The following is a 25,339-nucleotide window of genomic DNA, read 5'->3' on the forward strand; positions in this document are numbered from 1 at the left end:
CTGCACTGCCCAAACCCCCAGGGAAAGAGCAGAACACCTACAACTACCTCGTATTTATGTATAAATTACTTGAAGTAAGATATAAAACGGCCTTCCCGCTACTGCAGTAGTTTACTCGCTGTGTCAGCAATGTGTCTGAAAGACCAGGCATGTGCCGTAACCTCTGTTCCAAAGGTCACAGTGCTGCTGCTCCAGGCGTCCCAAAAAAACACAGCCTGAGCCAGCGTATCAGCATCATGGCTGGTCTGCAGGTCTGGTCTGTTTTGGTAGTTACACTGTGCAGTTTCTGCCAAAGATGTATTCCAAGTGGGATCTCAACGCATGTTGAAATAGGTAAGGCGCGTTCAGAATGAATTTTCATGTGCTTTCATGAATTGCTTGGGAAGAAAAGTAAACTCAGTTTTGTCAGGAAGGCAACGGGAGGGAATAATGTGAAAGTAATGAGCGTTCTACATATTTTTCTTTATATATTTATATATAAAATATATATAAACACATGGCATGAATGAGTAGTTTGGTTTTGGTGTTTGAACCGCAACTGTACAATTTTTGCAAGCAGAATGCTTGAATCAGTTTAGTTGCGTATTTTTCTGTCTTCTAAAACACAGACATTATGTAACTTGAATGTTTGTGTCTCCAAGTCTTACACAAATGTGTTTTTGTCTGGAGAAATAAGAGAAATATTTGTCTTTGTTAAAATTAATGTTTTGTTTTGTTTGTTTGTTTGTTTGTATTTAAATATAAACTAGAGAATAACACAAATAATTTTTGGTTGCTCTGTTTTCAAATATCTGTGTATTATTTTTGCTGTACCTGCATAAAATAAATAAAATACTATATTTGTGTCTGTGACTAACGTCATGAAAATTTTGTTCCATGTCTCTTCTTGGTAGGTTGCTATCTGTAGCCTAAAAAACCTAGGTTTGTAGAAAAATTGAGAGAATTGAATCAACGTCAAAGTGGGGAAATGTTTCTGTTTTGAATTTCTTATTTGCACGTGTTATTTTTAAAACCTGGTTTCTGCAGTAATTCTTGAGAAAACATTCATAGGTAGCTGGAGGTTGTTCTCAAATGTTTATTCAGTAGATTTTAATTGACGGCTTTACTTGGTCATTCTTCAGTTTCTGACTCTAAATCCATTGCTCAAAACAGATAGAAAGTAAAACATATAATACTGTATGTATTCAGGTAATCTCAGACTTTAATTACTGAATACATGCAAATTTGAACAAGTGAAAAGCTGTAACCTAGAATTCATGGCATTTGTTTCAGACCAAGAGTATGCTCAGTGTCCTGTACCTTTGGTCAGTGTCCTACAAACATTTGCTTTTCCTAATGATATGTCAAGAAGCACGTAGTAATCACTAAGAGAAGTCACACTGCCTGAAGATAGGCAAACGCATACAACTTTGTAAGCCTTGAGCCCTAATTATTGAATGTGAGCTTCTGAAAACTTGAAATGACATATTTGACAGAGTACAGAGTGTTTTCAAGAAATCTGCAAAGAGAAACAATCTTACGGATCTGCCCCAAAGCAGTCGTTTTAATCTAATCAGGGAAGCATATTACAGAAAACCTGAATTTATATAATTTAAAGATCTTGGTTGTCTGAGAAATCATGTGTACACCTAACTGTCGCATCAGCGTTTACAACAAATATTGTCCATTTGTCTTAAAATGACATTAAAATGGGTTCAGTTCTGATATTGCTAAAAACTGCACTTTTATTACTGTACAAATAAAATTTCACAATGATAAGATAAAGGAAGTTATTGCCAAATCCAAGCACTGAATATTCCAGAAAAAAAAAAAAAAAAAAAAAAAAAAAAAAAAAAAAAAAAAAACCTCCTATGACTCAAAACTAACACCAAAGTCTATTCTGGACACACTCCTGAAAGTACTTTAAAATGGTGAAAAGTTCTGCCTGTTCAAAATGTTGATCATGTGCAATGTGCTCGGCAGTGCTGTGCTGTGTCCTACTTGCCATGGCCTCGTTCTGGGAGGCAGGTTTAAGCAAACGGGCTTTTTTTCCATGCACAACAACAGGGTTGTGTGGGACTGTAAAGATCCCTCCACAAAGTTCATTGTAAAGGCGAGCTGGTGGGATCTGGGCCATCTCAGTAACAAGTCAGGGATGGTAGGGGACAGGAGGGGAAAAAAAATGCAAAACCGAGATTTTTTTAATTATTATTATTTATTTATTTTTATTACATAATTCCTGGCTTGTTGCAGGAACAAGCTTGTTGCTTGGTCCTTAAGTAAGTATCTCTTAACCTATTTGCATAAGCATGGTTTGAAACAGCAGTGTGTAAGATTCAAATAATTTGAACGTTTGGTTTTGTCTGTATCTTATTCCAGAATGAGAGTAGATTTTTTTGTGGTTTAATTATTTTGGTAAGGATTTCTTTAAATTCAGCATATTCTGGGTTATACTGACAGGGAAATCAGTCTTGGTTTGTAAGTAGCGCAAGTGGGGAACAAACCTTGAGTGGGGGAGCGTAAAGAAGATAACCCATGCATGTGGTTTCAACTGAATAATTTTAGAGGCAACGTTGGGTGTTTTTAGGAAAGTGCTAATTGATTGTCCCTGGCATTTAACATTAATTAGAATGAAATTTCATTAAAAAAAAGTGATAAATTTGTTTTATTCTTTTATTTTGCTTGCCTAATAAACAGTTTGGCAGTAAGAATGTCTACCTATTCAGTGAATAAATAGCATTATTTATTTTGCTGGCTCTAGATATTGGTTGTTTTTCATACACGTTAAAAATTAATCAAACTGGTAAGCATGTTGATTCCTGAGGGCAGTGAAACTTAAACACAATTCATGTGGGTCCTTTACAGCTAGAAAGTTATGATACATATTCCATGTGTATCCATGTGTATTCCATGTTCTGCTGTCAGTAGCCCAATTCAGGACATAAAGAGCTCTTTTTTACTTGCCGTGAGACATTCTCATCTTTGTTGGTCATCTTGAGAACTGGGTTGAGAAAGAGTCTGATGAGACCTCTGTCTCCAGATGTGCCACAGAAACAGCGTTCCTGTATTCGGTCCCTAGACCGTCTCACATACACAGATTTTTTGGAGAAGAAATATTTCCTATGCCTGTGCCAGTTGGCATAGATATGATAATGCGGTATAATCTATTTTTGATAATGCATCTAAGAAACCATTGGCCTGGTTACAATATGTATCAATCAATACTTCAATATGTTGTTTTTCAGCACACAGAGCTCTGGAATTTTTCATTTCGCGTGAAGGGAATGTTAATTACAGACAGGTAGGAAGCATTGCTTAACTGTCTAAGCTTTTCTTCTGAGTCTTTTTTTCTGTCTTCTTACCTTTCTTTATTATAAGTTGTGAGTAATATGTGTGTAACTACTGTGCCTAAACTGTATTTGTAACTTTATTGTTGAAAAATCCATCAGAGCACTGTAAACATGTCAACAGTTTTCATAAAAACATAAACAAACACATATGTTTTGTGTTTAAAACACATTTAATGTTCTTTAGGACAATGTAAAGAAGACCAATTTATGTAACTTGATATTTTATGAAAGTAGGAGATCACTCAAGGGAAGTATTGACTTTGTCTCTAGTAGACAGATATGGCGTGGTTCAGAGAATGGAAGTTAGCAGCTTAGGCTTTGTGTCTAGCCAAGAGGAAGAGGGCACCTTCAGAAGGTGACCAGGAGTTCCCAAGTTACATTATATAAGTACTTTCCTAAATGGCCTTTCAAGTTACAGCGTGTACGGATTAGTTTGGTTTCACTTAGAAGGATTGAGGGTGGGGTGGGAGTAGGGGTGAGGATGATGATGACACTGAAATGATGTATTTTACTAAGGTAATAGTCGTGTCTTGCTGGCAGTATTTAAAGTTTATCTTTGACATTGGCATTACACAGTGTTTTTGTGCTATGTAATAGCATTCTGATTCCTTTTCCCAGTTGTTACTAAACCACCAAGATGCATTTCAGGCTGGGAGCATTTATCCTGATGCCTTTTATCCTTCAATCTGCAAAAATGGTAAGAAAAGATTTTTGAGTCCAATATTGTAACAACTGTATCATTATGTGAAAATGCTAGAGAATTTAGTAGGGTTGAAAATAGCTGTGTTGTAAAAAAAATGAACTATGGCCAAAAACATCCTGAAAAAAATCCACCATTTTTGTTAGCATTTTGAGCCTTTTAGTAGAACTTTATAACGATACCTTTGAAAACATTTTCAGAAAATAACTTCTGGGTAATTTTAACTGTTTAATATGTACAGTAATTTGATGAAAGGATGCTGGTTGAATAAAATAGGTTAGATTACTGAGTACTGACCTGGAGAGGAATTGAGAGGATAAAAAAATATTTTTTCTAAGTCATATGTAAAGTGTAGAGCTAACTTCTGTATTAGGAAATATTAGCTTCTGCCAGACCAGTCACAAAGATGACAGGAGAATGAAAAAAATAGAAATAAAAAAGTGACACTAATGTGTTGTGATCTTTTGACAAGAGGCAATGTACCAAGATGCACCAGGAAAGGTTTTGTCTTGATATTAGAAATAATTTATTTTTTTTTTCAATGGGAACAGCCGGTTGCTGGAACAACTTCCCTAGGGATATGGCAGAATTCCCATTGCTGGAGATTTTCACGATGCAGTTAGACAGTGTGCCAAATAATTTTACCTTTCCTCAAAAAGGTTTGACCTGATGGCCTTTTGAGGTTCCTTCCAACCTGGGCTATTCCATGATTCTGTGATTCTATGTCAGTTAAAAGTCTTTCTGTTTCTAGAATGCATACTGTCTTTTGCCTTTTACTGGTCCCTCTTTCTGTCAGGCTTAGTTTTCGTGCTTGCAGATCTAAAGACTGCACTACAAAATTAGCCTCCCATTACTGTAAAGAGTATATCTAGACTTGCAGCTAGTCCTGATTTTTCAATTCTCATACGTCAGCTTGTGCTCATAATCAGCAACATCAGAACTATAAATCAGCCAGCTAGGTACTGGATATTTGCTACCAAAATGTTAAATCTGGATAGTGAGAAATTGGTAAATGGGGCAAAGACAGTCTGTCCTCCAATAAACAAGCTATCAGGATGTGTATGCAGACATCAGAAACAAGGCAGTGACACATAGTTTGTGTGAGGTTATCTGGCCAATTAACAAATTGATGGTTAATATATTGAGGGTAGGTGGTTTATTTGAGTGGTTTGTGCAAATCCAGATCCATTAAATTCAGAGCATTCTTAGGATCTTTTTTCTGTTTACCTTATCTTTTACATGTTTTTCAACTGATTGCTAGTGTATCTGTTTATCTTTGTATCTGTTTTTCCTGCCTCAAACTGCAAAATCCTTATTTGTCTTTCCAAGGACACTTTTCCCTCTCTTTTCTCATCTCTTGATCTACTTGGAGTCTTAAATCAGGAAGTGGCAGCTAGACTTCTCGTTAACTTTCAGTCATAGGTTGTTGACCCTTAGCTATCCCAGCTACTGCTGGGTGTATATCCTGACAGGCAGGTTGCTCCATCCAGCATACTAAAGGGGGATCTTCCCTTTCATAGTGTTCTTTTCACTTTCAGATTGCCCCTCTGCTGGTTCTGTCTCATGTCACTTAACCAAGTTGCTATTACTGGTCATCTACCAGGCTCTGCTAACATTTTGTCCCAGACTTTGGTCTCCCTTGCCTTGTTTTCAGGACTGATGTTTTCCTAGGATTTCCTCAATTTATTTCTTAACTTGATTATTTCTATCTACCTCTTCTTTCCCCCCTGGCAGTTTTAATTTCTGCTTATACCACTTCAGTGACCAGAGCCTCTCTACCTGCAGCCTCCAGTCTGTATTGCTTCAGTAACGCTGAGGTCCATATTGCCCAGTTTTTTGTTCAGGCCATGTTTGGACTAAGCAATCTCCTTAGTCAATGTGGAAGAAATAGGTATCTCTACAGTGCTGACTTGCTTGAACTGTGTGGCTCTAGATCAGCATCATAGACATCTAGACTGCCTTTCCAGGCAGGAAACAAACATGGATGTAGAAGTCTATTCTGTGAATATTTAATTTTGGTCTAACAAATATCATCCTAAATTCCTTTATGTTATCTAGTTCAGCTACAGTTTAAAATGTCAAGAGGCCAGGAAGTGATTAAATCAACCAAAAGGTCTGCTCTCCCAGTTCTAGCATTTAATATACCTTAATCTTCTGCAGCTTCACAGTTCTGTCTGAACAAACACACTCTGTTCCTCTAAGATGGCCCAAAGAATGTCTCCTTCCTACCTTCCTCCCCTTACTCATTTATATAATTTAATATTGTGCTGCTTGGTTTTATCACTTCAGTACTACTTTGACCTCCATTTTATATAAGGTACAGAAAAAATTTTAGGCAAGGTCATTGGCAGATCCTACAGAATCTCTGATGTACAAATCTAAGTGAGAATAATAATTGATGCTTCAAAGGGAGACCTTTGGATTTTTCCGCCTCCTTTCCTCCTCGCCTTTCTAAAACCACACAGAAAACTTGGCAAGTTTTCAATTCTGTCAAAAATGATCATGATGACTTAGCCTTCCTCAGCCCTGTGCAAACTGATAATCTGTCCCAAAGGTATTGAGTTAACTGCTATGCTCATCAGCTTTTCTCCATAGGATTTGATGTATTAGTTTACTCAACAGCTTCTCTTTTTGTGCTTTCCACTTGAGAAGTGATATTCCCTTGGCACAGTGAAAGGGAGCAGATACAGAATTTCCAGTTCCCTCAAACCAAGATCACATAAGATAAATCTAGCATATCTTTAGAAAATATAAATCATACAAAATATGGCTGATTCGTCTCTTGCCATATAAGCAGATTGCAAAATGTGTCACCTGCTGTGGTGATTTTACCCTGCTGGGCAACTATACCACAACCTCTGTGATTCCACCTCTTCAAAGAAAAAGGGCAAGAAAATAAGAAGGAAAGAGCTCAAGGGTTGAGATAAGGACAGGGAGATCACTCAACAGTTATCATCACAGGCAAAACAGACTCAGCATAAGGGATATTAATGTAATTTATTGCCTATCACTAGCAGACTAGAGCAGTGAAGACTAAACACAAATGAAAAAACCTGCCCCCATCCACCCTCTTCTACCTCCCCCTAAGTGGTGCAGGGGAACAGGGAATGGAGGCTGTGGTCAGTCCCTAACACTTGATCTCCACCACTCCTTCACAGTCACTCCTTGCCCCTGCTCCCCATGGGGTCCCTCCCACAGGATGCCATCCTTCCCAAACTGATGCTGACGCGGGGGCTGCCCACAGTCAGCAGCTCTTCAAGCACTGCTCCCACACAGCTCCGTACCACTGGGTCCATCCCCCAGGAGCAAACTGCTCCAGCATGGGTCCCCCACGGGTGGGCGGCAGCTCCCCCCAAGACCCCTGCTCCTGCGGGGGCTCCTCTCCATGGGCTGCAGCTCCGGCCCGGGGCCTGCTCCTGCTCTCCATGGGCCGCAGCCTCCTCCAGGTCACATCCACCTGCTCCACCGGGGGCTCCTCCACCCATGGGGGGGCTGCAGCGTGGAGATCTGCTCCACGTGGGACCCATGGGCTGCAGGGGGACAGCCTGCTCCACCAGGGGCCTCTCCACAGACCGCAGGGGAACTGCTGCTGCCTGCCTGGAGCACCTCCTGCCCTCCTGCTGCACTCACCTGGGGGGCTGCAGGGCTGCTTCTCACCCCTGTTTCCCAGCTGCTGTCACACAGAAGTTTTTTCCCTTTCTTAAATCTGCCCTCACAGAGGCCCAACCACCGTTGCTCCCTGGCCAGCAAGGGGTCCCTTTTGGAGCTGTCTGGAGCTGTCTCTTATCTAACATGGGGCAGCTGCTGGACTCTGCTCACAGAGGCCACCCCTGAAGCCCCCTGCTACCAAGCCCTTGCCACGTAACCCAGTACACCTGTACAATATGAAATTGAACAAAATTCTGTTTGTTTGTTTTTGTTTGTTTGTTTGTTGTGTGTTGGCTTCTTTGTGGAGAAAACTTGTTTGTTTGTTTGGTTTTTAAACAAAATGATAAATTAAATACTTACACAATTTTTTTGCAATAGGAGTATTCCATGATGTGTCTGAAGACACTCACTGGTCACCATTCCTTAATGCAAGCATTCACTACATCAGAAGGAATTATCCTCAGCCTTGGGAAGAGGTAAGATTTTTTTTTTTTTTTAAAACTTTTTAATTTGCTTTCTACTGATTCACTTGCCAGCACTTTTTGCTGCCTTCTTCACCTTCACTTGTTGCAGCTTCATTCTTGGGGAAGTACAGAAAAAATACATAATATTTTTGAATTAAAATGTCTGCTGATACAGGAAGACTTGAAATCCTGTTTCCATCTTTACCAGACAAAAAAAAAAAAAAAAGGTTACAGTTTCCATATATAATCTATTTATCTTCAATGTGTTCTGGTGCTTATGATATAATTCATAGGTCCAAATTTTCAAATGCAGTTGGTGGTTTTGGGTCCTTGCATTGTTGCCAGATCCAATTGAATGTTTGCCATTTGAAAACCAGGCCTGGTTTAGAATTCACGCTTATGAAATCTTGGAATTAGTCCTGATCTGCTCTTGTTTATGGTATATGAGCTACTTAGAAGGAGAGGAAGAACAGATTGTCAGAAGTGAGAATGATTTTAAAGGTCATATTGTTTTCTTTCCCTTATTGGAGAATTTGCCGTTCTCCCCGTGCACAGGAAAATCATACCGTTGGAGCAGCATTTGTGAGCATGCACTCCTTAAAATGTAATGAAGTCTGCCTGCCTTTTGATTGGCCCTTAGTGATACTAAAATGTAAACTATTAACCTTCGGGAAGTATAAATTCATCAAAAACTGTGATTCAATTACAGATTTTTAAAAGGTCTCTGGAACTGATAATGATTCAATGCAGATAAATCTTTTCTGAGGAAATGAATTTTCTGTTGCTTATAAGTTTATTCCAGATAACTTTTCAGTTTGTAGGAATAAAATGAGTATCTTCATATCTGGGCTTTAATCAGGTGCTTTTACAGTGAAAAGCACTTGCACAGGAATGTCTTTCTCTTCTACATGTGTCTTTGCTCTGTGCTCATGGCAGCAGAGGAGGTTCATTCCTTGAAAGTGGCAGAGTTTGTCTCCAATGCCAAAAAACACATTTAACTTGAGGTAGACAAGTTGTCCTGACATCAGCCATGTAATTCTATGTTCTTGGACTGTATATGTTGCATAAAGGTTGTCAAGTCACAAAAAAGTTCTCCAGTATCAAGAAATGAGTGCTCAATGCTTTGTTGTGGTAATCTGTTGGACAGTAAGAGACTTCATTATATTTTTGTATAACACACTGACGTAAAATGCTCACCTAAAATGCTCATCTTCTTAAAGACAGGAGTAAAATTATTGATGTTATGACATGTATGTTGTTGTTGTATAGGCTACAGAGAAGCTGGTGGCTTTCCTGTTTGGAATTGCCTCACATATGGTGGCAGATGTTAGCTGGCATAGCCTGGGCATTGACCAAGGATTTCTAAAAGCCATGGGAGAGGTAAGCTTGCATTATTTTATTGATGCAACTGGAATTATTGGAGTTGATAGCCCAGCTTTGGAGTCTGGTGCGGAAAGGAGACAAAAGCTGGAACCCTGATTCAGGGAAATTTTCAGAGACATGTAATGAATGAAGTAGGTCAGGTTTGGGACCTGCACGCTTTAGAGTTGTTTGGACAATTTGATTCTGCTCTCATGTTTGTATGGAAGGATGAGTAAAATGAACAGAAAGTTCTTTTTTTTTTCTTCCTCCAGATTGATTTTCATGGTTCATATTCAGAAGCTCACAGTGTTGGTGATTTTGGTAATGTTTCTGTTTGTTGATCATAGATCCTTCTGTTGGGATAACTAGTCCTCTTCAAAACCACAGTGGGTGATTCTGGCTCTTACCCTGTGCAATGGAGGAGCCAAGAATTAGTCATATGGACACTGGATTCTCACTCTGTCCCATAGTTTGTAAGACCCTCCTATCCCTGTCTGTGTGTTCCGTGTTTCAGGAGATGCAATAGGGCATATGTACACCTGTACTGAAAGCCAAAAACACAGGGTGAAGGATGCTAAAAGTTAAATGGAGTCACTTCTCTAATTTTAAATTTGACACCTTTTTTCTTATTCTCTGGAAGTACAAAATATATAGTACACTTTCAGGTGAACCATTCATGTATTCTAAATGACAAAGCATTATACAGCTGGATACCATATAACATAGATAGCATAGCCATAGATAGATCCATTCATATTGTTATCTATGTTAGATACTCTTGTGTTTGGTTTCTTGACTTTTTATTTTTATTTTTTATTCCTCCATCTGCAGGAGGAGATGTACTAAGTCAGTTTGAGCTGGACTTTGGTTATCTGGCATCAAATTGGTAAGAAAATAAGCTTCAGTAGATGTTAATTTCTTTAATGATTACTTCTGCTTATTCTATATTGTCACTATGCTTTAATAAAATGCTGTCCTTCTATATCTTTCATTCCAACCCCTTGCAACTGTTGGAATTTTCCTCAGTTTGGTATTCTTCATATACGTATTTGCTATTCCCTGACATAAAAAACTGGGAGGACAGAAGAAAAAATAGTTTTACATGTAGAAACACAGCAAGAGAGACTGATTTGTTTATTTCTGAAGGAAGTTATAGGTAATTATAGGTAAAATAATCAATGAAAAAAGTTTGCTGGAATGTCCTAGCAATTATTTAAATAACTCAGTGGTAATACCTCAATCAGATTTCCATTTTAATTTTTGGACATTGAGGATGTTTATGGCTACAGATGCTGAGGAATTCAGACAGATTATAAAAGCATAAAAAACAAGCAACAGTTTTAGATATAGATGGTGTTTTTCTTATAGTTTTTAACCAAAATAAAAAAAAATATTATTATTTTTTTTTTTTCTGCTGACAAAGTAGGTCATTTCAGTCTTGTTTTGTCTAGGTAGCATGTAGCTCATCTATGTGCAGAAGGCGTAGACAGTTAACTCATCAACTTTATCAGCTCTGACACATTTCTGAGAAATGTTGAGATAGGAAGAATCAGCAATGTCTGTTTGGCTAGGATTAGATTTGGATGGAAATAGGTTTGGCAACAGAGGAGAGTTGGAGAACATCCACCAAGATTATGTGATCACCAAGCCAGGTGATCAGTGGAGGGAGTGTGGAAACTCACGAGCAATAGCCAGGTTTCTGACTGACCCAAATAGCAGGAGAGTGTTCCTGCAGAGTGCAATTCTATGTGCAATCCTGATCTTTCTGGCATTTGTAAATCTTGATCACCTTACGGAGTCTTCTGAAATACAGAATATTTTAAAACTGGCTGTTATTATAGAAGCTGAATTGCCTTTTGCCAGATGATGTGAAAAAAAATCTGGTTACAATACCTCAGTCTTGTTTTTAGGTATGTGCCTGTCAAAGACCTAGCCTCTATCTATGAGGAATTTTATGGAAGAGAGATCATAACCGAAAGCACAATTACTGACTGTACTTACCTGCTGTTTCTTGAACTGTAAGTTGGATAGCTTTGTGTGGGTTTTCATAAGTGAAACTTATGTAGGAAAATTACGATAATCCTGTTTGAAACGCTAGCTTACAAATTTATACATTGAGGCCAGCAATACAGCCTTCCTCCTAGACCCCCAAAATCATAAGATACCTGATTTTTTCTAAAGGTTAGAATACAAATTTGGACTGCTTAAATTAATCATTACACCATAGCATCTGTCTTAGCTATTTAAAACGTTTATACGTTTAACATATTTAGGCCTGTTATTTAAGAACAACTATGTCTTCAAGTATTCTTGCATTGTGGCATGTTAGCAATATAATTTTCATGTATTGAAGGAGTAGCATGCCTACCTAAATTGACATTTTTACTACACTTTATTTAGATCCTTTCAAATCCAAGAATAATACATGGAGATAAGAACTAATATATTTTTTTAATATCTGTCGGTGTATGCTTTTGAAGATCCTAAACAGCCTAGTTCTATTCTTTATTTCAGTTAATAACTAATAGCCAAGCAGTATTTAAAAACACTGTGAATCCCTCCAAACTGAGAGCTGCATTAAAGATAAGATTATCACTTCTCATGTTGCAGCTTTTAAAAATGTATTGATAACCAACAAGAAGATGTAATGACTTGCATAGTATTTACTATACTCGGGAGTATAGAAGCCTCAAAAAGAACCTTTTAAATAATGAAATATCATTAAATGAAACTTGCTTGTTTCTGAAGAATTGTTATTTATTTTCTCAGACATGGAGAAAGGCTTGCTGTTGCAAAGGTTGGTTTTCTTTTCTTTTTTTCTTTTTTAGTAAAAATGAACATACAACATGAAGACAGTGCAATCCATCTTACTTAGTATGTTGCTTGTCTTTTAGCTTTTTCCAAGATATGCTAGTAAATCTCCATTTCTTGTGGAGAAGTTCCATGAGTATTTCCTTGGAGGAGTGGATGACATGGCATTCTGGACAAACAATATTTTTGAGCTCACGAGCCAAATGCTAGAGAATGGAACCAGGTATAATTGTGTTTCCTGCAATATGAAATGTAGTACTCAAGTTCAACACATTTAATTCTTCTGAAGGCAGGTACTTTCCTAGAATAGGTGATGAACTTTAAATCCTCATGTGGGCAAAGGGATTTCTTTCTCTCTTTTAACCAGGTGCATAGGAAGACATAGGCCTTGAGTTTGCACTTGTGACATGTACACATTCCTTTCCCCAGGCAAGGCTCTGGCATGCCAGCTGATACTAGACAGGGAAAATCTGGGACATTCTTTAAGACATACCCAGGGGCATGTTAAAATGCTGCATGGCAGCATAGTTTTTTTTCCTGGACTGGTGATGTGAGCTGTGCCTGCACCCTGTGGCTGCACTCATCAGCCAGCAAAGATGGCCCATCCCAAGAGAGGTCAGATAATGCCTTCAGACACTGCAGGCAGATAGGATTAGAAGGAGTAAGAATACATGTTCCAGTGTTGGATGTTCAGGTTTGCACTCAGAATGTATTTTTTATAGGAGTTCTGGCCCTTTACTGCATTTGTACAAGTGTAACTTTACAGTAAATAACTTTATGACAGCAGTAGTGGGAATTAATACATGCGTTTATATGGATAATGTCACCACACATATTTTGGGAAATAATGTTTGAAATATGATATGGCATAATCTGTTGAGTTCTTTGTTCCAAAATGTCACTTTCATTAAAAGATCATCAGAATTAATTAATTCTATTCTATAAATTCTATTAATAACATTAATAGAATTGTCAGGGCATGGTCAAGGAAGTTTCATTTAAGAATTATATAGAGACATGCAAGATTCATATAGAACCTAAGAAATTAATTAAGGTCACTTAGATAAATATCGGAGTTTCTAAGGATTATAATGTTGCACTGAATTTGATTACTCGGGGTTTTATGAGAGAGGTAGTGCCTTCTAAAAGAGGAATCAGTAAGGATAAAAGTTGAATTTTTAGTTCCACTTGTACTGCAAGAAGATCTTCAAAACACATTCTGAATATTTCTTTAGTGGCTGCTTCCTGCCTGAGAATCCTCTGTTTATAAACTGCACAAGGGAGCACAAGGACGGCTACATGTAAGTATAGCTCTGAAGGTTCAAAGACTTACTGCTGGTGAAAGGAGAGTTTTCCACTGATGGTGGATGGTGAGCTATTGAAAAGTAGAGATGTTCTGATTTATTTATTTTTCCTTTTTATGTATGAATTTGCGATTGTCTTAACATGGATAAACAGGCTTCATAACAGGAACTGTGTAGAACCTGGGATAGGCTTTTACCTTCCAGCCTAACAACAAGAATGCTTACCTAGTACCTGAAGCGCAAAATCTTCACATTTTATTTGGCAATATAGAAATCACCTGTTCAGAGCACAAGGAGTGTATGTATTCCTCTAGCAAACATCTTCCATGACTATGTTCTTCCCTTGAGAAAGCACCTCTTGTGCTGATACTGGTGAATTTAATTTTCATTGAACTACAACTGCAGAGTTCTGTAAGGTTGTATGGGGATGCTAGATTGTAATTTGTTTACAAGGGATCACTTTCCTCCCCTTGAAGACTACAATTTAAGGAGCATGTTTGTTTGACAAGGTTTTTTTAGTGCATAATTATAAAACCACAGGACTAACATGAACTCTTCTGAATTTTATTTTGGTAACAGAAATCAGAATTTTCTTAGCTTTCCTGCAATAAACATTAATGGCTCAATTTACAATTTCTATTTCAGTTGGATTGGGACAGTGGAATCAGTTAGTTAGATCCACAGGGAGAGAATGATAGGGAAGGAAATTAAGAACAAAAAGAAGAGATAAAAATCACATTGTCAGAGACAGCACTGTATGCTTGTAAATTGCCATGCTGAGAAAGAGAGGGCACGGGAGTGGAGAGATAACCATTAAAGTCTGTATTTTATTTTATGATAAATATTTTCACTCAAAAGAAATAAAAATAATGCCTAGACATAGGTGAAAAGAGCAGCAGTGACTGGAGCTCAATTAGTAGATGGGTTGTGAAATGTAATGTTATGTGGAAGCCTCATGGGTTGAGAGCTTAATGACCTTCATTCTATTGTTTTCTTATTGTGAGAAATTAGTTTTTAGCTTCAAGTTTTTACTATAGCTGTGCAAAGAGTTCTTGCCCTCAGATACTGTCTTCAACTAACACTATTATATATGAAAATATTTTGTACAAACAAAGTGAAGTCAATAGGACTGGAAGGACCATAAACTGGAGCAGAATTCTGGTCAGTGGACAGATGGTAATAGACTCATGTGTTGGGAAAGAATAATTCTAGGGAAATACAGGAAATAGTTGAAATGAGTGCAAATGACTGGTAGAATGTTAGTATACCAACAAATTAAATTTAATAATTTATGTGTGTGAAGTTAAGAAACAGCCACATAGCTTGAGTAATTTTGTATTCAGAAGGTTAAATTGTTTTTTCTTGCCCATTTTTCAGTGCCTCGAGAATATTACTGATAAGTGGAACGTTCCAAATAAATGATGACAATGAAGTTAAAATATATAAATGTCTCAATACTTAGCCAGTATTAGCTACACATAAAACCCATGACTTTACTTGAGCTTAACTGCTATCTCTTGAGACCTCTCTATCAATGGGAGAAATGGCCATCCGATTTCATGCAATATGATTGCTTCTCCTACCTTTGTCGTAACATATGCATGTCATTAATTCAGTTGCTTTGTTATTACTACCTTCTTTATTTTAACAGAAACAAGCAATCAAAAAATGAACATCGCAAGAACACAACCTCTTTGCTTCCAAATACCCTTGAAAAGAAAATAAAGTATACAGAGAGAGGAGTTCACTTCGATATACAATCTTGGGCAACAGTAAGTGAGAAGTGACACGTCAGGTAAAATTCAGCTCTGTATAAAACTGTTTTAATTTCTGTCTGAGATGCTGTGTGATGGAGCAGGGTCTCTGAATGTAAACAGAAGCCTCTGACTTCACTTCATGGAAATTCCATCTGCCATTGTTAATCTGTATATAATGTATCTAATAAGTACATCATAAATACTAGTTTTTTTACACTTTCCTCATTTTATAGCAAAGTTACAGTGCCAAAAATGACAAAATATATCTTTAATTTTTAGTTTTTATGGAATCATGGTAACTTTTGGGGGCTAAGAAATCCCAACAAAGAATAGCAGTGAGTAGTTAGGAATGTTCCAATTAGGGCATACAGATTTTTGTCTCTATCTAAAATACTGCTTATGACCCGAGTCAGAGTATACTTTGATCACTGTGATAATTTCCACTGATGGTGACATGGGTTTTGATGTGGTATGTACTGTTATGGAGTTTCAGCCTGTGTTTTAAGAATTCTTGTGTCTCTTTATTATTTCTATTTCAGAATTCCCTTCAATACATAAACCGTGCTTTTGCAAAAAATGTCTGGAGAGTGTTAGCATCTACACATCAAGAATCCTCTAAGTACATCTCCAAGCCAGCAGCTTCATATTTTCTTACTTCACCATATGCTAGACTTGGATGGTTGGTACTTTTTTTCTTCCTCACATCCCACTCCTAATTTCTGAAAATGTTGAGTACTGACCAAAATACTGTTTTTTATTCTTTGGATGCTCTTTAAAGATGAAACTCCAAATCAGTTGGTGGCACAAATCTGTCAGAGTGGCTTATGTTGACTAGACAGAGCTACAAGTGAACAGACAGGGCCCTTTTTTCTTTCTAATGTTAGCATAAGCCTCTTTGTGTCGGTACTGAATAAAACTGTAAAGAGCGAAAGTTCCATTCAGATGTAAACTCTAGTCAAATAAGTTCTTTCTTTGAAAGGAGGGTTTTCTTGTCATTTTATTCAGAATGAAAAGAAGCAAAATTAGGACCATCATCAGCTCTAGTTCTGAACAGTATAGGAAGGTTGTTACCCTTTTTTGGTTATTGGTTGGTCATTACACCAAATTAGTCGTCTGTCCTGAATCGTGCCTAACTGAGTGTTTTGGAAACTCCAGAAGACTAATGACGAGTTCAAAGGTGCCACAGAAAGAGGCACGTTCTCTCTTCTTTCCAGAGAGGTTCTATCTTTACATGCAGCAGAAAAGAGGAACTAAATAAATGTGTTTTTGCTGCTCATCTTGCTCTTTTTCTTCTGACTCAAACATTGAAGACTTTATTCTTGAGGTTACTTCAAACCATCCAAATGAATGGTAGTTACTTATTTTCTCTACGCTTTCCCTGTCTAACCTCCACCACATTACCGAGACCCATCTTCCATTTGCTTATCTACTGTAATGTCCACTGATTAAATCCAAGGTTCAGCTAAAATGGTAGTTCATTTCACCTTTTGTATTCTGTCGTATGCAAGCAGCCCTTTTTCATGCTTCTTGTTCTGATTGCTCTTAGGTGCCTTGTGTCAGTAAGTAAAAAAGCAGTCCATACAAATGTGAGGTGCGTTAACGGAAGATTAACCTCTGTTTTTATTTAGTTCAAGAAAACAAAAATAAACTACACAACAGGAAAAATGCTATGTAGATTCTTACAAATATGTAAGACACATCTCAGTTTACCTGGAAGTAAAAATATTTATTTCCTGATAATTTAGTGGTAGTCTGGCAGCTAATCTTATGATTTTGTTGACTCTCTTGGTGTACAGGGCAGTGATTTCAGCTGACCTAAACCAGGATGGATATGAAGATCTGGTGGCTGGAGCACCAGGGTACAGCACCCTGGGCCATATTCAGATAGGACGGGTGTATATAGTCTATGGCAATCACTCAGGTTTGCCACCAGAGGACATGGATCTAGATGGGAAAGCAGATGAAGTACTGGAGGGTCATCAGGTGAGGGGTCAAGTCAGATACTTGACACCTTTTTTTTGTTTTTGACTGAATGTGGTAAATTCTGGTAAAAGGATATATTATACATTTCAAGAAAAATGTAACTTCAGTCACAGGAACAATTAAAGCGATATTGATCTGTACATTCAGTTATTTTACTCTGCCAGATAAATGCGTATGAGAACAAAATAGGCCTTTGATTAAGAGTGAGATAGATTCTCTGTAAGACACCATATAGCTTGTTCAGTTCCCTGCATATAAGCAAGTAGTGTGAATTTCTTTTTTCATCTAAAACTATTAGTTTAATATGAGTCTCAATTCCTTTGAAGCTGCATTTTTTTGTGAATTGTTAACTTCTCACAAAACCACTATTTATCTTTAGTAAGACCATATGATACATAAGAAAACAGAGGAAACTATGATTTGGCAGGCTGGTGACTGACTTGTAACTGAGAAGCAGGATCAAAAGATCTTTTTGAGTAATAAAGTTGATCCTCTGTTGAAAATATAGTTATTTGAACAGAAGAGATTAGAGAGAGGTGAGATAAATTTCCTTGTAATCTGTTTCTGTGGTTATAAACTGTGGTGTAACAGCTGATGTCTTCTTACAGCATTGTAGTGGTTCACAGTTGTAATACTATTAGCAGCAAAGATTGCAAGCATAAAGTCAGTGGTGCACTAGGCTCAGAAGAGGAAATACCACAGCAGTCCCTCATTGTGTGAGTTAGCTTATATTCTAACACCCCCATAACCGCAAAGAGAACAGCCCATTCCCAATTAATGAATTGGAATGGTGGTTATTATTTGAGAGAACAGTGATACTAAGAAAGTCTTAAGAATTTTGGGGATGGGTTTTTATTATCTCTGTTTCCATTTTTTTCTTGCACTGTGATTGTAAATGTGCATTATACTTTGATGGTTTTGTCTTTAAAGCATGTTATTTTCATGAGAGCAATTCCTCTTCTTTTAGCCTTCAGGCAGATTTGGGTCTGCCTTGGCAGTCCTGGACTTTAATGAGGATGGAGTGCTAGATCTGGCAATTGGAGCACCTTCTGTGGGATCTCAGTTTCTCACTTACAAAGTAAGTCATGCACATGCTTTATAGTGAAATGACTGAAAGAATTTCTATTGTGTCTCAAGGTGTAATATAAAAACAAAGGTTTGTAGCCTTTGTGGTACTGTTGAGTAGATCAAGAAAAGTCTATCTCCCTTTCAGTGGTCTTTTGGCACAAATCAGATTGCAGTTTTGAAGCACTGATGTGCTGGAAACATAAGGAACCATTCATGGCATCTGAGTGTACTATTTGTGTTCTAAGAACAAAGAGTCTGGAAGGGACCTCATGTCAGTGAGCCTTGTCATTCACTGTCACAGGTCAACAGTTGATATCTAACATATGATATGGACACAGACACATCCTAAAGTAACCAAATTAGAGAGTTTTAGTGACTTGCAGCCAAATTAGCCCATGTAATGGCTTGAGTGTTTTCAGCCCACCTGAATTGAGAGGCAAAATACATTACATTCATTACATTAAACTACTTCCATTAAGTTTAAAACTCTTCAGAATTTCAGATACTGACTTAGCTTCGTATTCCTAAGTAGGAATTTAAATGCTTGTATGTAGGCCCACTAGCATGGAAAATTACATACATCTGTTGTGGCTGGCAGTGCCTCTGATTACATTAACTAATTGTCAACAAAATTAGAGCCACATGAACATGCGTGTAATGAACATAGTATATACAGTATACTGACCTTGCTCCTAAATTACAGTATGATGAAAATGTACTTCTCTGTACTTAGTTTTTTGCCTGGTTATAGCAGTGTTAATTACAACATGAATATTTTTAGGTTTGGGGTGGAAAAGACAAATTTATGAGAAGGCTCTAAGAGAAAAATGCAGTTGTATTAATAGTCCTTGCAGACTGTTTTGTTTTGTATTTCATACTTGGTGCTGCCTTACAATTCCTCTCATATTGTGTTTGCTTTTCCTGCTGTTTAGGGTGCTGTGTACGTCTATTTTGGAACTAAGGGAAGAGGCTTGCCATCTCAACCAAATGTTACCATAACTTGTCAGGTACATTAATCAGGCTAAAACAGGGCTACAAAAGCAGGAGGTGAGGTAAAGAGGAAAGGAGCCTGTGAGCTTAAAGAAAGAATGTTAAAATCAAACTTCTAATTGCAAGGGAATATAGACATGTAATTGGGGATGGTGAAGCAGGTGTTTGCATAGGTTGGTTGTATGTGGGAAAGACATCTGTACTTCAGTGCAGGAGAGGGTGCTGGGTGAACAAAAGGATGCACAGCCCTCTGGGGAAAAAAAAAAAGTTAATGGAGGGTAATTTGATCAGAAGCAGACAAAGTTAGCCCTTTAGTAGTAAACCCCTCTGTTTTGTTACAGAATTGATGGTTTAAGTTCCATTTCTGTGTTAAACTAACTGTTTATTACAGTATTCCTACTGTAACCTTGGTTGGTCCCTCCTGGCAGCTGACATTGATGGGGACGGAAATGCTGATCTGGTTGTTGGCTCTCCATATGCACCTGGTAGTGGGCAGCAGAGAGGATTTGTGGCGGCATTTCATTCTCATTTCAACAGGAGTGACCAAGGTAGTATTTACTGAGTAAATTAATCCTCTTATGTTATATGACTTCATTTTATCAAGTTGTGCATCACCCCTGGTTAGCTTTTCCAGTGCCTATAATGAGAAGTTACTCCTGACACCTTCTAGAAATGATGTCTGTGTGCATCCTGCCATATTTTCAGCACATGTGAGGGAGGATCAAATCTTTCATAAGAACTGGAGTCTGCTGCAGAGAGAATTCTGTAGTGCTTTTTCAATTTCAGTTCTCTGTCTTGAAGAATTTAACAGTTGTCTCACATTCTTGAGTGCTTCAGTAGTTCTTCTCATGGAGTTTATTTCAAGAAATTTCACTAAAAGGTTAGTCTTTAATTAAATGTCTGGTGATTCAAATGAAGAAAACATAAAATTAAACTTAACTGTTTCTGAGAAATTTAGTTTGATGCCTAACTGATAAAGGTAATCAAAAATGCTGAAGTTCTTTGTGTAGTAAGCATCAACTTTTTCCTATACTACTGTCAGTATCCTATAGTGCTCAGCATATGCTGATTGTCTGATCAGTGAAAATTTATGTATATGTACATCATAGGAAGGTGAATTCTTCCTTCTAGGAGTGCAGTCCTGGATTTTAGTATCTGAGGTGGATAGGCCTGCTAAAGTCATTAGTTTGGCACATGGATGAAACTACAAACTAGTGAGACAAGTGTAAATGAATGACTATGTGAAAGCAAAGAAGCAATGGATTCAATTGCATCTTGGTGATACCAAGGAGAACTTGAAAGATCTTCCTTAGAAATTTGCATATGTACCTTGAGAGATGAATTTTTACTATTGTGTGCTCCTTCATGTGGACAAAAGGGAATGCTACAGGTGAATGCATTTAGTGAGTACAGGTGATGGAGATTGTTGTGAATGAGGAAGGCCACATAAAGAGGTAAATACAGTTAGCAGTGGTGAGGCAGGACATGCAGATATTTAAAGCTTCATCAGAATCACATAAATGAGTTTTCCAATAACTCCTACTAAATTTTTAGTGTATTTTACTTCATGTAAAATTAGAAACCATAACCATTTTGGTTACATTTCAATTTTACATTTCAAAACACCCCTGACATTTTTTTAATAACTAAAACACAGAATGAATGACTTGAATTAAAGCCATAATTATTGATGCTCCCTCCCCACCTGGGAAGAATTACAAATTCTGATAAACAATTTTAATTTTGCCCGATCCCTAAGAAGGACCCATCAGTTCATGGCAGACTTGACTGATAGCCTTTTTGTAGGCTATTGCAATGCTTTAGAAGCAGGCTATACTGAGTGAAGGCTTTCACCAGAGAGTACAATTGCAGACTGAGTGTTGCTGTGCAGTGAAGTTAGCAGTAACTGGTGCCATATCACAGGTGGTAGAACTACTTGTAGAAACTTCTCATTGTAGGGTGAAACACTGAATGATTGCTAATAGAATTTTGTATGCCAGGTTACACCAAGATTTCATTAACATTTTTCTGGTCTGTCAGGACTTCTGTCTGTAGAGGATGCTGACTGGATGGTGAAGGGGGAAGAAAACTATGCTTGGTTTGGATTTTCACTTGACAGCTGCCAACTGGAGAATGTAACATTACTGCTGATTGGTAGCCCTACATGGAAGAGCTGTGTTGGGTGTGTTGTAAATGATTGCTTTATTTCTCCTCTATCCCGCCCTACATTGGTAAAGATTTGTACTAGATTAGACTTCTTGCTTTTCAGGAACTTTCCTCTTTGTCCTTCTTAGACTACTTTTATTCGTATTTTTATGCCTTTACCCTTCCTTGTGTATTTACAGAGGGGGTCTTTGCTTTTAGAGACACTTAGGAACTTTTGGGGTTTTCTTGGCGGGAGGGGTCACAAAAACGCCAAGTAGGAATGCCTAAAATAATCCTACAAATAGCACTGATGTTTTTAAAAGCAAGCCAAATGCAAAAATGTATTGGATGTTAAGGAAGTGGATGGACAGACAAAGTCTGTGCCCAAAATGTCTGGTAACTCATTAAAACAAGCATGGGATTACTAAAATAGATTTCTAGGATTTAGCTGCCACTGTTATTCCAAAGTAAAAGGGGAAAATATTTTAAGATGAACGATCGTGGCTGAATCCACAGAAATCTGAATGTTACTATATACAAATATATTTTACATTCTAATTCAAGCTGCGATCTCTTCTCATCGGATGTCAGGCAGAGTGTTGGGAAGGTGTATGGATACAACCCACCAAGCACAAAGTATCGGTTTGCAGTAGCTGGAGACAAGGTAGGGCTCCCTATATAGTATAGTGCTTTATACACAATTTGAAATAAAGTGACATTCTGTGAAAATTACATAACTGTTCTAAAAATCTAACAGGCAATGGGCAGAATGGGTTTGTCTCTGGCCAGTGGTGTGATGTCTGTGGCTGGAATCAACAGAAAAGTTTTGGTGGTGGGTGCACCTACTACAGGTATGTCTTTCTGAAAACTGGAAACTGTTTCTGCTTTGGGATATTCCTTTCTGTATGAGTGAAGAATAGAAACAAAGTTAAAACTTGGAAAAGAGACATTTTAGCTGCCATAGAATTTTTAAATATTTAGAAAATTTAGAAATAATTAATGTAATCACCTACAGGTGACTTGCATTTTTTTTCAGAGACTTCTATACTGTGCCAAACTTTAATTTATTTCTTTTTCCTTTAAAAATAGCTTCTATTAAAAGCGTCTGTTATCTTGCATTATTTATGTAGCAGTGATTTGCTAGTAGACTGCATATTTCTTGGAAGTAAAACATAGTATTTTGCGCTTACTCTAGGAGTAGGCAGTAAGGAAATGCATGTCAAAATGTAGAACTCTAATATCTGTCCTTTCAAATGAATGCCTATTTTCCCTGCTCGTATTGCTAAGAGATTGTTTCTGTGCAAACTGGCATTACTGTCCTGTAACATTTGATGCTTGGTTCTTAAATGATACTATTTGTCCATGTTGCATAATGCCAATATTACCTTCTTGCAAGGTATTTCAAGTACTAAACCTGAGTTCTTATGTCTGATGGTCAACTTCTGTTACTTTTTTTTTTCTTTTTTTTTTTTTTTTTTCCCCTAGACAGCCTGTCTAGGATTTCATTTCTATCTCCTGTGCTGCACCAAGCTGGACTAGCTCTGGTATATGATCTGACAGACAGCACCAAGCCTTCTTTGCTCAGCACATTCAGTGGGGACAGGAGGTTTTCTTGCTTTGGAGGAGATATATGCCTAAGTGACCTGGATAATGACGGACTGGGTAAAGTTAAATGAATCTAGATTACAGAGGTGAAATGTTTTATTCATTGCAACAGGAAGACCAGTCACCTGCGTATTTGTACAAGTGCTAAGCCCAGTCTTCTGCCTCAGTTAACTTGCACAAATATTCTACCCTATCTTTGGAGGAGGCATCTCTAAAACCCCAAACAATGTAGACAGAAATTGAAACATTTTAACTGGAATTTTTGCATTTAGAGATATACAAATGTCAACTCTCATGTTTTGGCTTAGCATTATTTCACTTCTGATGTCCTGTATCATCCTTGTACTATTTGCAGATGAAATGATTGTGACATCCCCACTGCGAACTAATGATATCACCACGGTACTATTTGGTGGGGCAGCTGGCCGTGTTTACATTTACAACGGAAAGCAGGCATCCTCAGGGAACGTAACAGACCACTGCAAATCATGGATATCTCCCTGTCCTGAGGACTGGGTAAGAAATGATAAAAGTGAAATCATGGCCTAATCATGAAATGTGAAATCATGTATTGACAGGTAAATTAATACCTCCCATGCAGATAACCAGCATGCTGTGCTTGGTTTCAGAAAACTGAAGGTTACTTGTGTTTCCGAACCTGTGTAATTTGGTTCCTCCTGTTTGTTGTCAAGTTTCTTTCCTGTTTAGGATCCAGGGTTATTGCACTGAGCTTTTACTCTCCTAGTGCAGTTCTCTCCACTCACTTTTTTTTTTCTTCTCTTCAGGCACAGTATGTGCTAATTTCTCCTGAGGTGAGTAAATGGAAAACAATTTGCTGCAAGAAATTAAAAAATTCCACTTTAAAAACAGCATTATAACAAGCAGCATTATCTTACAGGAACAGTCAAGATTTGGGAGTTCTGTCATCACTGTGAAATCTGAAAGAAAAGTAAGAAAAACAATTGCTGCTGTTGCTTCATTATGTCTATCTCACCTGCATATACTGGTCAACACCTCACATCTTACTCATTTGCAGAAGTCCAAAGTGCTTTTACATCATGAGTTAAGTTCTCCTTTAAGTCACTCTCTGCTGATAATTAAAACCATTTTATAGGTGCACGAACTGCGGAGTTGTCAAAATTTTGGCACCTGAATTGAAAGGGTGCCAAATTTGAAATTACCTGAAATCTGGCTACTTGGGAGTTTCCTGAAAGGTTGCCCTAGCACAATGAGCACAAATGCTAGTTAGCTTTACTGTTCAAACCAACCTGTATGCAAAGTGGCTGCTGAGCTGTACTGTAAACAAGGCACCCGCTTTCTTAGTGCTTGTTCAGCTCAGGGGAGTCCAATGTTCTTCTTAGTCTGATGCAACCTGTGTAAGAACACCTCAGCAGCAGGCTGAGATGTGCAATTGGTCTTCAAGAAATGGTGTTTGACTTCTTCCTCTTAAATCATACACTGGAGAAACACCTAGAAACGCAAATGCATCTAAGCTAGGTTAGGGTGTGTAATCCAACACTCACAACAGACATCGCTGCTGGTTGTTGTGTGAATGCATGTGAGGAAGTTTTCCAAGCAATTGTGTTCCTTTGCTATGGCACCAATCCAGTCCACACTCCAGCTTTATCTGTATTGATCTTGCTCCTGAGAAAGTTTGTGCTGGCAAAACATTTGACTAGTTCTAGTTTTTTCCAGTTCCCCAAGTAGAAGAGGTCTGTTTGCCAAATTGTTTTGTTAACTGTTATTCTGATGAGGTGGTTTGCTCTCCCGTTTCTCCTCATCACATTTCTATACGACACTAACAATAAATAGACAAAATCCAGTTTCTATGAGGGAGGCTTAGAGCAATCATGAACCAGTATTTGCATTTTGCTAACTGTTCTCCCATATCCATTTCTACAGAAAGAAGTTGTAGTGGCAGCAGAGAGAAGTTCAGCGAAAGCTCGACTTGGTGGAAGGCTTTTTGTCTACTCACTCTGAATGGTTATGGTAATCTTTAAGACCAGGGCAAAAATGGTGTTTTAGTGAAGAATCTCTATAGTATCTGTGATACTTTCCCTTAACCCATACAAACCAACAAGACCACAACAGCAAACTTCAGTAGATACACAGCCTAGATAGCTAGGTAGGGTCCCAGATAGTATGGAGTGAGGGATGGTCACTGTTTTTAAGT

At 37.8% G+C, this 25,339-nt stretch overlaps 1 protein-coding gene across 1 annotated transcript; it reads left to right on the forward strand.

Moving 5' to 3' along the window:
• Positions 1-236: 236 nt before the first annotated feature.
• On the forward strand, positions 237-25,146 carry GPLD1 (glycosylphosphatidylinositol specific phospholipase D1; the record flags this gene model as incomplete). The annotated part of the gene is made up of 25 exons (XM_084282725.1): positions 237-333; positions 3,225-3,280; positions 3,948-4,026; positions 8,056-8,153; positions 9,411-9,521; positions 9,776-9,824; positions 10,335-10,389; positions 11,414-11,521; positions 12,273-12,300; positions 12,398-12,537; positions 13,550-13,615; positions 15,270-15,390; positions 15,915-16,054; positions 17,172-17,358; positions 18,326-18,436; positions 19,359-19,433; positions 19,808-19,964; positions 21,457-21,598; positions 22,126-22,225; positions 22,319-22,412; positions 23,047-23,223; positions 23,522-23,682; positions 23,952-23,978; positions 24,065-24,115; positions 25,069-25,146. 25 exons carry the CDS (start codon positions 237-239, stop codon positions 25,144-25,146), a joined length of 2,508 nt encoding a protein of 835 aa, XP_084138851.1.
• Between the last annotated feature and the right edge of the window lie 193 nt (positions 25,147-25,339).

Source organism: Netta rufina (assembly GCF_964035555.1).
Source record: "Netta rufina genome assembly, chromosome: 2".
In the NCBI taxonomy this organism is placed as follows: Eukaryota; Metazoa; Chordata; class Aves; order Anseriformes; family Anatidae; genus Netta; species Netta rufina.